The following is a 14,928-nucleotide window of genomic DNA, read 5'->3' as shown; positions in this document are numbered from 1 at the left end:
TTTACATCCACAATTTAGCCACTACCCATTCAGAAATTCAGCAGCCTTATGACTTGGCTTGACAGTTTGAAGGAAATTAACATTTCCACTACACATGGAATATAAATGCAGGATACATCAACACCGCTTCAATCACATCCGCTGAAAACTTTTACACAGATTTCACACAGATTTTAATAAACATAAATGAAACATTTTGATAATAACATCAGGATAATGATCACAGGTTACAGAATTTTCTAAATAGTTGCAGGTGCCTTCAGATGAAATAAGCATCCTATACAGGGAATACAAAGTTTGCTAAAAGGTACTTTATACTTGCAGTAAGAACAATTCCCCTATGAAAAGCAATCTTTAAACAAGAAACAACAGTAGTGATTTCTGACTCAAATTTGTTCATTTTAGAAATGAAAACAATTTATCTGCCAGATAAAACAACTGGACTTGGTGGCAGGGAAGACCGTGCATGCATCCCCACACACCCCCAGCACATACTTGCTCTCTGTACATCGTATTCATCAGAAGGCAAGTTCTGCAACACCAGCAAATCTCCCGGGCACTTGTTCAACTCAATTTTCCTCAGAGCTTAATTTCTAGGAGAAATCCAGTAACTTTATATAGATGACATTGAATGCACAGTGATAAAACAGTGCAAGGAATACTTGAATTTTAGATGACGGTGCCTTTAGTTTAAGGTGACTATATTGACACAGCAGACAAATCCCTCATTTCACTCAGTCATTTGTCTTCTCAGTTGTCTGAATATAGGACTGTAAAGCTTAAATTCTCCCACAAGAGAGTGTGTTCACAGTATGACTGGATTTATGCAAAAGCTGAAGTTTATGGCACTGAGACCCTATTTATTTCTGAGAACTCTGTTTTCACTTCTGCCAAGGTGTGCCTGTCTAAAGGAAGGTGTGTGTTATGTACCTCAGTTTCCCCACCCTGTACAACAGGAAGAATCATCTCTTACTCCAGTGCACAGCACACTAGAAAGGTAGCATAAAGAACGTTGTTACTGAGCAAATAAAGATAGTTAAAAGTAGTCCTGTATAAATTAGCCATCTACTGTCCCTAAAATGCACTGTTCACAAATTACATTGGTATCTTGGGATACATTCCTCCCTGAAGATCCCTTGACTGCAGTGGGACACCACCCTGGATGGGTTTGGTCCTTTTGGAGCCAGCCTATGTTCCTGGTGGATCACTGTATGCCACACTCCCCAAATGGAAGTACGACAACAGAAGTCTTGCGGCCAACCTGCAACACAAGCACTGCAGCCCTGTGCCAGCACATCAGCATTTGTGTGTAAAACTGAGCACAAAGAGGGACGATTGGGTAACAGAAAAATTGAAACGGTAACCTTATGATCTGAATGGCAAAACACACATCGCATGTAGAGAAAACTTTCAATTTTACTAAAAAATAGTATTTAAATTTACTAACAGGCAAGGCTTCCTTAAAATACATTTTACTTTCACAATTGGCTCCACAAGACTTCCATGTATCACGTTTACTTGCCTCTCTCAGCACCAAGCAGTACAAAAACAACACTGCTTAGTAGCACTTTTCTATTACTAGTTTTCAAAACAAATTTGAAAACCACTAAGGTATACTTTTAATTTAAGTTTAATTAAAGTCCTCATTCAGTCCTACCAAAACATGTATTTGGCACTATGTAAATAGCCCCAAAATTGAAAGAAAAACTTTTATTTTCCCCAAATACCTTAATAATCACAATTCTAAAATACATTCTAGCAAGTTAGCCTACCACAAACACATGCTACTGAAATTCTGCAGCCTTGAGCATGCATGCACAGTGACTGTGGCAACACTACTTTACATATCCACAGAGAATCTTCAAAGCCTCCCAATAAATGGCATATTCTGAAAAAGTACTGAAATGTAACTAGTTAGGACAAAGGTCAAATCTTAAGGACACAAGGATGAATAAACTACTGCCATTCTCATGTTAACAAGAAAAATGTCAAAATACCTATAATAAAATATTTGATGCGCAAAAGAAAAAGATCAATAGCTAATCAAACATATTTTCATTGCACAGATTTCTTCTAGTTTTAACTAAGACACTACTTCAAAATGAAACAGCATCACCTAACAGACCATGCTTAGTAATTTCAAAAATTTCACATTACATATGTATCTAGGAAATTTAGCTACAGATTATACGCCTTTTCATCCCCACAGATTTGGATCAGAATGCCAAGAAGACAGCAATCGACTGCTTAGTTGCAGAATCAGTACACGATGGAGGCAGTAATACAGCAGACAGGTTTGCATGTCTCTTTCTTTATTGTATCTCATACACAGGGTCCTGCTGTTCAACATGTAGGCATAAGCGCTACTACAGAAACCCATAACTGAACACCAAACCACAAAGTGTCAAATATATGGTCGTAATATATATATAGATGCTACTAACTGAGAATATTGCTATTTGCTACTTCTAAATAGAAGCTATGTGAATACTAAACTGTTTATTCCAAAACACACAGGGAAAAATATATTTTACTCTCCCATTGAGACATCAAGAAGCTATTCACCACACTAACAGCTGTTTAATGGCCTTCAGGCACAGGACGTGATTCTGCAGCCCTGGCTTAGGGCTCCCAACACCGGCTAACTATTTGGCATAGAAAGAGCTGTAGAATCAAGCATATTCTGAGTTTCTCCACTGCAAAACAAATGACTGATAGGCACATTAATTCAGAGCAGATCAACAGATTTTTTCCTAACACTTGCTATACAGGTACTTCTGAAAAGATTCAGGTTCTCTCTTTGTCTGTAGGTGTGTGTAAGTCTTATATGCGTGCACAAAGGAGAACAAAGTGTATAAAGCACACACACAGAGGCCAGCTAATGTGTTAAGAAACGGCAGGACAAATCAAAAGTATAAAAGCAGCCTCAGGATTCTAAATAGCTGTACACTGTCAAGGACTTAATAATCAAAATAACTGAATGAGAAGGTACTGTACCAGCATCACATGTCTCCTCCACAATCAAATCAATATATCTGCATGAGCTATACCCATCTGCTTTGAAAACGTGCGTTTCTTCAGAAACAAGAGGCCTCCTTTTCAAGCTTACACGATCGGATAAGGTGATTAAATGAGATGGAAACAAAATTTTCTTAATTTAATAGGCTGGACAAACACAGAAGTCAGGTCAGAGTGGGATGCCATAGTTCTACATATTACAGAAATTACCCATGCTGAGGCAACAATTTCCTTAACAAGTATCTCAGACATTGCAGCTTACTGAAGGTCCTTGTTCTCTCTTAGCAGCACAACAGTTTCTTACAGGTGTAGGGTTAAATCATCATCTGCTTTCCAAAGATACATGACAAGTGAGTATATTCTAATGTGCACATACACGTATACAGAGTACACACACAGATGATTATTAAAAAAAAAAAAAAAAAATAAGAGAAGCCTCCTGTTCAAAGGCTGGACTTAATATTATGGTTTTCTCTTTCAAAAAGCAATTAATTTCTCTACATAATGATACAACATACATGGAGAGTGACACATGGGCATAAAAAAAATTAAAAAAGTGTTCTGTGAGTTAATGTACAAATTTATTTCACACAACCTATTTTATACATTAAAAAATATTAATTTAAAATCTAACAAAATTCCTTAATCATTTACTGGTTAGATGGAAATATAACATAAGGAACACTGACAACATGCCCTTAGGAGAATTATTTTAAGGAAAATAATAATAATTTTAAAAAAATTAAATTATGCCTTTGCCAGAATATTCTTTCTAAGCTGCATCTTAATTCTTATGGCGCACACACACACGAAAAAAAAAAAAAAAAAAAACAACTATGAGAGAGCACATAAACCATAAATAGAAGGAAGTATTTCTAAGGGTCATACTGAGGACATAATGAATTTACTCTCACTCCTCCAATAAAAATAAAATACTTTAAACCATTTCTGCTGTAAAGAAACAGTACTCTAAACTAACATGTACTATGTCTATCTGCCGACAATTTCTCTAGCTTTTAAAGCCATTAATTCCAAACTACCTATGTTTAAAAGCAAGCAGACAATGCAAATCTTTTAAAATTAATTACTAAAGGTCACAGGATACAAGGCCTCATTACCTTATGGCTTCTAGTGACCTCTTTACCAGTGCAAATTAAAAAAGGTAAGAATAACACTCATAAAAAAGGAAAAATCTTATTTCCTATAAAAACAGAAAGGAAATGGAACAAAAACTAAAAACGTGACAGGAGTGGTCTGCTGGAAGTAGACAAACACACACACATTCCACCTATCCAAGGTTTCTAGCATTATTTTTTTTCAGGATTAATATACCAATTACCACATTAAACGGTGTTTTCTCCAGGTTCTGCTTATTACTTTATGGAAAGATCCAGCCTTTGAGGATCCCAAAAGCATACACCTGCATTTGTTCCTGCCAGTCCTCGTTGTTAAAAGCTATTAAAAGATTTAACAGTTCTTAATAGAAAGATCTTGTCGAAAGGAAAAGAAACCCATAAAATCCTAATGCACTACTCCATTTAACACAATTCACTTTTCTACTGAGAATTCCAGCCTAATGTCACATTCATGTAGAAAAAATAATGAGATCAATAACTCCCGATGCTTCTTTAAGTCTTCTAACCACAATTCAAACCCAAAAGCGCATTTTCCCCCCGAAATATCTGGATACGCTGCAGAGATGAGACAAACGCAACTCTGGTAGAACAGCTCCTTTTCCCCATCTTTGTACAATACACGGCGTCTTCTCAACTACAACAGCCACACGCAAACGAGATGATGTTTTTAAGAGGCATGCACAGGTTAGGTATCAAGGTAAGAGGAATGCAATGAAATTAGCATTCGGATTATTTATAAAAAAAAATAAAAGTAAGAAACTAATCCCTTGCATAATATCCATAAGCTGCAACATTACAAAACGCTTTCAGAGGCACGAGCACACCTTGAAATCCCAAATCCTCACCCAAGCCCTGTTATTGCTAGGTACTCCCCTACCGCCTCTAATTAGCGGGGAATTAATAATATGAAAGAATAAATAAAACAATGCCCAGCAAAAGCACGCCATGGAACCGAACTGCGGGAGGGAAGAAGGAAGGGAAGGGGGGAAAAGGCGAGGGCCTGCCCTGGGCCCTGGAGGCGCCGGTGGCCCGCAGGGCTAGAGCTGGTGCTGGAGCGGGCGGAGGGGCTGCTCCCCCCCCGGCCCGGCGGCGCGGCTGCCCGGTGTTATTTGCGGCGGGGGTTCGTGTGACTGCGCCGCTCGGCACTTCTATTTACATCAGCGGCGCGAGGTGCCCAATGGCGAGCGGGGAGCCAATCAGATGGCAGATTAGATGTCAACTCGGAGGCAGCTGTCTGGAGACGGTGCAGCCAGTTTACCTCCACAATTCAAATTCCGAACCTGGCGGAGGAGACCCGGCCGCTCCTCGCTCAGCACCGGCCCTGCAGCGGGAACCGGCCTCCCGGAACGCCGGCTCCCCGCAACGCACCGGAAAGGCGCTGCTCCGCGGCCCGCCGCCCCTCGATCATCGCGCCCATCTATCCATCTATCGATCCATCCACTTATCGATCGATCGGCGGAGTTAACGGGCGGGGGGTACACGGGGGTGCGCCTGGCTGTGGTGGCCAGCCTGGTGCCCGAGCCCCTTTTACAGACGCCAAAGACTTTTCCTTCTCTTTATTTTTCTTCGCTGCCCCTCCTCTCCCGTCCACCCTTCCCCCTCTCCTCCCGTCTGGATTTCCGCGTGTGTTCGGGGAGACAAACGTAGTTCTGCGCACCCACGCGCGCTGACGCCGGTGGGGCAAGTCCCCCATAAGGTCACAGGCCACAGGCACCCCGCACCGCGCCACGCGGACGGAGGCGCGGGCACAAGCGCGCACACACGCGCGCGCGCGCTCTTCCCACCGGCAAGGGAAGGGAAAAAAAAAAAAAAAAAAAAAGAAAAAGATCCCGGCCGCGCTGCGCGGATCTCACTGCGGTAACTCCGCCAGGGACAAACTACTTTGCTCAGAGCGCGCAATGGGCTCCGCTCGAACAAAAAATAACAGGTTAAATACAGAGACGGGGGAAAAAAAGGAGAAAGAAAAAAGATCAAATACAGCAAAAGGCTCCGTGAACGATAATGGACGGTATCCCCCGGGAGCCCCCCAGGCCCGGCAGCCCCGTGACCAAAACCGGCCCTGTCCCGAGCCGCCTGCCCGCGGGCCCCGCGTCCCACCGCTGCTGCCTGCGGAGTGGAGGGGGAAAAATATGAAGCGGGTCCGAGAGCAGCCTGGTTTCGGCAGCCAGAGCCGCGCTCCGCTACCCCTGGTCCCGGCGGAGCCGCGCATTGTGCGCCGCTCTCCCTTGCTGCGGAGGCACGGAGAAGCAGAACTGGCCCGGAGGAAAAAGAAAAAAAAAAAAGAAAAATAAAATATTTTTTTTTTTTTTTTTTTTTTTTTTTTTTTTTAAGGAGAGGCGGTTGTGGGGGGAGGGGGAGAGGAAGAAAAAGTGAATTATAAAGAAACTGCGACCCCGACACGAGCGGCGCGGAGCCACCAGCGATGGGGAGCGGGGGTTACCTGGGTCCTGCTGATGGCCTGACCGGTGCTCCCGGGGCTCATCGCCGGGTGACTCCTTTGTTGCGCCGCTGCCCAGGCCGGGTTCGCCGCTCCGTACTGTGCGCCCATGTCCTTGCCCATGCCCATGCCCGCCGCTGCCTGCTGGCTTCCCGGGGCGGCCGCCGCTGCCTGGGGCTGGGGCTGCGGCGGCGGCGGGGCGCTGGGGCTACTGTAGTCGGGGTAGCTGCTGCCGTAGCTCCGCATCATGGGGCTGGGGGATGTGAGCAGCTGGTTCAAGGTAGGGGTGGCCCCGGACGGGTGCTGGTTCTGTCCGGAGAACCGCGCGAAGCCGCCGGCCGCCGCCGCCGCGCCGGCAGCAGCCTTGCCGAGGCCGGCCCCGCCGCCGGGGCCCATCATCATGCCGCCGCCCGGCTGCCGCGGGGAGCTCAGCACCCCGTAGCCCGCCGCGGAGCTCCCGTAGCCGCCGCCGCCTGCTCCGGCGCCCGCTGCCGCCACAGCTCCCGCGCCGCCGCCCGCGCCGCCGCCGGGGCCGCGGCCGTAGCCCGAGTAGTGGTTGTACTGGCTGTTGGGGTAACCTTCGTGGGAGTTTTGCAGGGGGTCCATGCTGTTGGGGGCCGCCGTGGGGTGCATTATCCCCATCCCGGGGCTTTGTTGTCCGCCATGTTGATCAAAGCAAGGCCCGGCGCGGCTCGCCGTAGCGCTGCTGGCAGGGGCAGGGGCAGCGTTGCCATAATAGCTATTGAACTCCGAGACACCCACCGCGGAGGGGCCGCCGCCGCCGCCTCCCCCGCTCCCGCCGCCGCCGAGGCCGCCACCGCCGCTCCCAGCGCTCGGGGGCGGCTGCTGGGGCTGCTGCTGTCCGCCCAGGGGTCCCAAGCCGGGGTGATCGTAGCGGCCGCCGATGGGCTCGCCCATCTTGCCGGGCATCTCCTCCTCGTCGGCGCCTTTATTCAGCATTTGCTGCTGCTGCTGGGGGGGCTCGGCCTGAGCGCCCAAAACACTGTCTTTTCCTCCATGTTGCTGCTGCTCCATGTCTGCACTGGGCTGAGCAGCGCCGCCACCGCCACCGCCGTTGTTGTTGCTGCCGCTGCCGCCGCCGCCGCCGAGGCTGCTGTTGTTATTCTGCACGGGATGGTGCTGAGGCGGCGGCTGCTGCGGCGGCGGCGGCGGGAATTGATTTAGCTGCTGCTGTAGTGCATGGTGGTGGTGGTGCGGGTGGTGGGCATGGTGGTGGTGGGCATGGTGATGCGGGTGGTGGGCATGGTGGTGGTGGTGGTGGGGCGGCGCGGCGGGGTGATCGCCTCCGACGCTCTTCAGCTTGTGGTTGGGGAGCAGCCCTGTCTCCATAGCCGAGCCCGGGTTGGAGGAGGAGGAGGAGGAGGAGGAAGAAGACGAAGAAGATGAAGATAACGCTGAGGAGCTTCCACCTTCCTTCAGAGCCGGCTCTGAGGAGGAGCCGCCGCCGCCGCTGGCGTTGTTGTTGTTGTTGTTACCGGCGGCAGCGGCGGGAGCCGCGTTATTGGCCATGTTCAGCGGCTCACTGTGGTGGTGGAGGAGATGGTGATCTAAATTATTCACGCTGCCGCCGGCCGGACTCCCCTCAACGACCCCCAGCGCGGGGCCCGGCCCAGGAGCGGCAGTAGCGGCGGCCCCGGCCACCCCCGGGCCCTGATCCGGGCCCAGGCCTCCCGGCAGGCTCGGGGCTTTGCCGTTGTTGTTCGCACCAGCCGGAGCCGCTGCGACCTGCGCGGCCATGATCATCGCAACATTGCGAGTCTGGAGAAATTAGTGCTGATAATACGAACTACTAAAACCAAACAAAAAACCCAAACAACCAACAACAACAAAAAAGAAAATATCGACCCTCAGCCCCAGAAGGGGAGGCGAGCAGAAGTTGGGGAGGGCTCGGAGAGGGGCAGAAAGAGAAGCGGCCGGGGCAGGGACTTGACTGAGCCAAAACTATCCCCTGCGGACCGCTCCGCACGCACCGAGTTACAGAAATTTCCCTCCCCGAGTCCGTGGTTGAGATTAGAAATGGTAAGAACTCCTTACGGTCCGCGCCTGTTCCCGCTGTGTGATTTCATGTTGAAAGTTTTTTGTTCAGGTTTAAATGAAACTTTTTTTCTCCTTTCCCCCCCCCCCCCTCCTTTCCCCCCTCCTTTCCTCCCTAACCCGGATATGGGTGAACACACGTCTGGCGGAGCCGCGCTGGCCCAGCATGGCATGAGCGAGAGAGCTCGCGAGCCAGCGCCGGCAGACATCGCCCCCTCCGCCCCGAGCGCGCCCGCGCACTCGCAAAACGCGGACTGGACTCCGCACGGCGCCGGCTCCCGCTCCGGGCCGCCGCCAGGATCGCGGAGGGCTGCGAGGGGGGAGCGCGGCCCCGCAGCTGCCTTTGGCCGGGTCCCACTCGTGTGCGTTCCAGCGGGCCCCGAGAAGGGGGCAGCCGCAGGCCCAACTCGCGCGGAGGGTTGCTTGGAGGACGAGGGTACCGGCGGGCCCCGGCGTGTGGGGGGGAGCAGGAGCCAGGGGTGCCGCCGGCGGCGCTACCTTGCGGGGCCCTTGCGGCGGGACAGAGGCGACGGGACGCCAGCAAACGCCGTGCCCCGCTTCCAGGTGTACTGGAGGAGGCGGAACCGCCAAACTTTCGGACATCACACCTTGCCCCCCAGCCCCATGTGTCATGGTCGGAAGGCGCCTCGTTGTGCTCCGAGGGCAGGGAAACGTTTGCCATCTCACGGAAAAATAATTTGGTGTTTTCTTTCCAGTTTGGTGTGTCGTCGTCGTCGTCCCGTCCCGTCCCGTCCCCCCGAAGTTTTATAACCGTCTGCACACGAAATATAAAATTTAACCTAAAATTCTGCAGCGGTAGCATCTTTGCAGTTGTCCATATCGTCCAGCTGTCTCCAAATTCTAATGGTCATTTGCACTGACGATGCTTGTATATATAGGGCCATTTTCAATATGTTCTGTGTACTTATTTGCAGATCAACAGAGACTGATCAAGGAGAGTGAGGCATTTTCGGTCCCATAATTGTTTCCCCAAACAATATAATTTCCAGTACACACGAGACACTCATGAAAACGTGGTAACACAAAAATCAAAATATGTAATCCATGTAACTCTTGCTCCGAATGGAAGGCTGCTGCTGCTGACCTACATTTTTTAACCATCTTTCAGAATGGTTTGAAGGGGTTTTTAGAACTATCTTAGTACAAATGATACCCTAGTAGAAGAAAAGGTAATAGTTGCACACTGCCGTCAACTAATGAAAGATTAAATACTTGGCTCTGAATATAGCAAACTGGAATATTAGCGAACGTTTTCAATATAGTAACGGTCTAAACCACGCTGTTTTAAATGAATATGTGCTCTGTTAAGGCAAGCACGTTTTCAAATTTCAAAATGGAAATTTAAATCTGAGATTCAGTAATAATGGTAGAAAAAAACGCAGCCTGTCAAGACAGATGCTGTCATGAGTAGGTAGGCTTTTTTGAATCCACTGTGAAGGCATTTAAGAGCAGAAGCTTCACGCTATAATGTTGCATTACATGCAAAGATTATTGATAAATGTATGAACAGTGTGATTTCAGTGTCTATTAATTTTAGTTCTGTCTGAAAAGTCAGAAGTAGTCTGATTTCCATGATGGAGTTAGTTTTGAAAAGTCTCAGTGCTTGTCAAGTACATCTTACTAATACTTCTGTTACAGTTGTATTTCTCTTTTTTTTTTTTTTTTTTTTTTTTGGTACGCTTTGCAAGTGCAAAAATGTTATATGGCTAGTAGAAAAACACAGAGAGGGAGAAAAAATGGTGAGTAATTCTACTGGGGGGAATCAGGTGCATACCCAAGGGTCATTACAGCCTGTAACAACAACAAATTGCAATTCTATGCAAACTGCTAGAAAGGGGTATATCATCTTTGTAGGAGAGAGAATAACAGAATTGTAAGATGAATTCATGCCAAATCATTCATCAGCTTTTGCCAAGAGAATACTACATCTTTGTTAGTGAGCCTTTTTGACATTTTCTCCTGGATTTTCTTCCTTTCTATATTCAAATGCACGCTAATTATACACATTAAGCCACATAAGTTGATTTTTTGAAGTCTTTCATATGCAAATATAAATATAGATGTCTCCTGGAGTGTATTTATTTACATGTGTACTCTAAAATAAAATATAAAATCAATTACACATTTATACTTCAAGACATTTATATTCAAGCAAAAATAAATATATCTAAAATCCGATAAGATGTGCTGATAGCGCCCCGGCTGCAGATGGAATACTTCCTGACATGCTCCGCAACTCCTTCTGATCAGGAAAATAGCCTGCAAAGTTTAACAAAGATTTACTTTGAAATGTTTTCCCTGGGAAAGAAGAAAAGAATGAAGCTTTAAAATGAAGAGTTTATACTACTAACTCCTTTCTTCCAATTTGTTTCAGCCAACACGGCTACAAGATTGGAACGAAGAGGCTATAAAATAGAGGCCCTCAGCACAATGAAATCAGTCTGCTATAAAAGGCGACACATGCCAGTTTTTCCTCCCCAATGGCAGATGCCACACCCTAAAGCAGACAGAAGGCACTGCAGTCTGTGCAAGGGAAGCACAACACAAAGCAACAACCATTCTTCAATTTTTTTAGATTGCAAATAATGTTGAGATTCCCTTTGCCATCTTTGCTCAGATGATGAGTGGTAGTGTTTGTTAAATTCAAATGCTCCTTTCCAAAAGCTCTCATTGTATGCATGAATTATGAATTTATTATAATATAATGTAAAAAAGCTCTAATTGCCATGCATATTATCTGCTTCAAAATGATTGCATTGATATTTGATATCGCAAGTGCGTGGTTTCAACTTCAGTTCTATTTTCATTGTTTCTTTGACTGAATTATTTTCTATAAACCAATGTTGTCCAAGTATGGTTTCTTTCTTTTGCCTTTTTCCTAGCAAATTATAAACTCTGGGACTCTGGGATCCCCTTCCAGGATAAGCAACATTGTTTTCTAAACTTACTGTTGGCAATTTGTTTACTCCATTGGCTACAACATCAGAACAGACCCTGCAGGCCACCCGTGGGTAGCTCAATCCAATGGTAGTGATATGGCTTTCCCAGCAATAGGGCAGCTATCCTTCCATTTGGTTAGAGCAGTGGCTCTTAAATCATACGCAGAATAATGCTAAAGAGAGAAACAGGAAACAAACCAATATGATAACAGCCCCAAGGTGTTATTTTAGAGGTACTGGGAGAAATCTTTAAATTTTTTGGTAAGGTAAAAATCTAGTCAGAGATTCCAGAGCCTGTTGCATCTGACCTGGGTAGCCACAAGAGTCTGAAAAATCCCTAAGTACAAAAAAAACACCCCTTTTTGTTGTTGTGCTTTATGTTTAAATTCAACTGTGAAGTTTGATGAAACAGTTGTCAAATTCACTGTAATTCTCAATCTCCTTCTTTTACTTTGGCATTAGATTTAATGAGGAAAAAAGAGAGAAGTATGTGGGCTTTTATTAAATTATTGCTTCTTTTACTAGTTAAACATCCAATCGAAATCATTCTGAAGTCAGTGCAAATCTTTTAATTGATTTCAATAAGGCATAAATCAGATCACAGAAAAGTAAGCAGCCAGCTCAGAGCTTTAGCTTTACCCTTTAGCTTGGTGTTTGGAGCTATAGTAACGGGATTTTGCTTTTAAGAGAACCCTTATGTGGTCAACATATAAATATAACATAGTAGTGTTTTCTTTATTACGTAATATTGACACTTCAGACACAAATTTAATATGTAAACTATTACAGTAGATATCCAGCTGATAAGCCAGGCTCTGTTAGGTGTAAAAGCTTGGAGGTGAGCATAATAATTTTATTTTAGCTGGTCATAAAGACCTTTGAAAAAACATGTTTTACACCAACAGATCATGGCCTAAAACATGTAGACAGTGACATATTCTACCTTTTAATTAAAATCCATTCTTTGGCAGCCACAATCCCTGGCAATTTAATGCACTTCTTCTGGCAACGTGTAAACAAAAGGATTTCAAAACATCACATCTCTATCTCAAGAATGACTTACATGATTTTATTACTGAAATGCAACATCAGCAATTTTTTTCCCTTTCTGGATGTAGACCACTTGAATAGAATGTTTAAATACCTCAATTTTACAAATGTGAATCATCCACTGAAGTTAGTAAGATCGCTCACTTCCTTAAAGTTAAGCCCTAATTAAGTGCTTCTGTGGACTGAGGTCTCTAGGAAAAACAGCTCTTGAGTCTGTACTTTGGTGAGATAGGAGCCCAACTGATTTTCTAAATCAAAACAAAATCTTCCACTTGGCAGTAATAGTAGGGGTTGTTGATTTCTGGGCTTACCCACCAGTGAAATCTGAGCTTTTAAACTGAATGACACTAATATTTCTGGATCCTATGTAATTGTTTGAGAATATCACTGCATTTTGGGGGAATTTAGGAAAAGGCCAGCCTTCCTTTGCATTATTAATTTATGGTCCTGTTTATTTATAAACTACAAAACTTAAAAAGATTCGGTATAAGAATAATCATAGAGCTCTCTGACAATGTTTCTTTCCCATACTCATGCCTTTAACAAATCTTTTCTTTGTTGATGTGCAAGATACACGTGGGAAACCAAAAGAAATATTTGCTGTTAGCTACACGTTGGTCGGAGGTCCTTTCTATCCTCAGTTGTAGCATGCAGGGTTGAAGAAACAGTCAAACTGACAATACACAGCTTTCACACTCATAAAATAAATGAGATCAGTACCCTAGCTGTAAACACGCTGGGTCTTCCAAGAAAAAACAAACAAACAAAAGCCCTAGTTTTCTTCCCTAGACTTTTTCCACTGTACAGTTACACAACTTATATATCACAATGCAAACCTTACTTATAGCCCACAGTATTTATCAATTGCTGCTTCTGGGAACAGCAATTGATACAGGTTTTGATTGCTAAATGTAAATAACTGTTTTGATTGATAAATTAATTGTAAATTAAATTGATTACTGTGGCCTCCATGTCTTCACCCAGAAAAATAATTTGTCCATAGGATATTTTTATGTACAGCCAGAAATGCATGGATTTTCATAGGAGATGGAACAATTTCTTTCCTTTGCAAACTGAATTTCTTTTCCATGACTATAGTGTATATGCAATTCTGAATATTTGCAAGAATGAAAAAGACATTATTTTGCCTAATGCACTCTATTTCTGACCCATTTCTGTAGTATTTGACCATTCACAATCTGTAATACAGCAGCTCTGAGTCTTTTAGCCAGAGCCCCACCTTTCTCTTTTGCTGTAATAGTTTGTAATTCCCTCCTTTCCCCACCTTATCTTCATTCCCCACCCTTTTACACGTACATGCACGTTCGTTCTCTTGGCAACCCCAAATTCCTGCAGCCCAACTTGCAGCTGTCTTAGCCTCCTGAAGCATAGTCATACTGTATCACTCATAAATATCATTCACATTGTTGCTTTCTCTCCAAATAAATCCTACCCTCCAATTTATAGCAAAGATCACCCCAGTGCCAATTTCTTTCAGTCACTTTGTGTAGGGGACACAAAGTTAATGCTGTCAGGGAAGAGAGGGAAGAACTACAAAGGCTGGAAGAAGGTAAGGGAGGAGAGAGGTGGGAGAGCCCAGATGAAATTTTCCTGAGCCTTCTCCATCCCTACCTGGTACATGCTATGCTTTCCCAAGAGGGCAACTTCCTAGTTTGAGAGCTGTTGCTTTGATACATTTACCGTTTAAGCACTCCCATAAACTGAGAGGTCCAGTTAGTCCCACTTTACCATCAAGGAAATGAGGCATAAAGGAGGAATGCCATGACTGCATGAACATTTCTTTCAGCTGCAACACCAGCTCCAGCAGCTCCAGGTGACTGCCATAAGCACCTGGCATGGACCTTGGGGGTGCTGATGCAACAGTCTATGCAGCTGCATGGTAACCCAAGGGGGAAAAAAGAAAACTTATTTTTATCCAGATCCTTGCACTGACTCACCCAACGGCCCAACCAGTAATACTGGCATAACAGGAAGGGGAAAGAGAAGGGGCAGAGCGCATGAGGCCGTTACCCGCTTCTTACTGTTTGACCAAAGAGGGGGTCTTGAAGCAGGGGGAGATAAATAGGACCTGCTTAGCCAGCACTACTGCCAAAAGAAATGTAAGATTATAAACAGATTATAAACAGGCGCTTTCTTTCAAAGCCCAGCTGAGTCAGTGAAAGAAGTTACCATCTTCATTTTTTGTCAGCATCACCTCTACCACATATTAATGCGCCTCACATCTGCTGGTTTGTGTTCCCCAACCCTTTTC

General features: G+C 45.3%; 1 protein-coding gene across 2 annotated transcripts in view; it reads right to left on the bottom strand.

Moving 5' to 3' along the window:
* Positions 1-8,355, bottom strand: part of ARID1B (AT-rich interaction domain 1B) — a gene marked incomplete at its 5' end in the record, with an annotated part of 335,015 nt that extends 326,660 nt beyond the window's left edge. For both annotated transcript variants that reach the window (XM_080616793.1, XM_080616794.1), the window contains one exon: positions 6,595-8,355. In XM_080616793.1, coding sequence (XP_080472919.1) covers positions 6,595-8,355 — 1,761 coding nt within the window. The remainder of the gene's footprint in view (positions 1-6,594) is intronic.
* Positions 8,356-14,928: the final 6,573 nt, after the last annotated feature.

This window comes from Psittacula echo, assembly GCF_963264785.1.
Source record: "Psittacula echo genome assembly, chromosome: 4".
NCBI classification, from domain to species: Eukaryota; Metazoa; Chordata; class Aves; order Psittaciformes; family Psittacidae; genus Psittacula; species Psittacula echo.
This window is presented reverse-complemented; position numbering and strand designations above follow the sequence as displayed.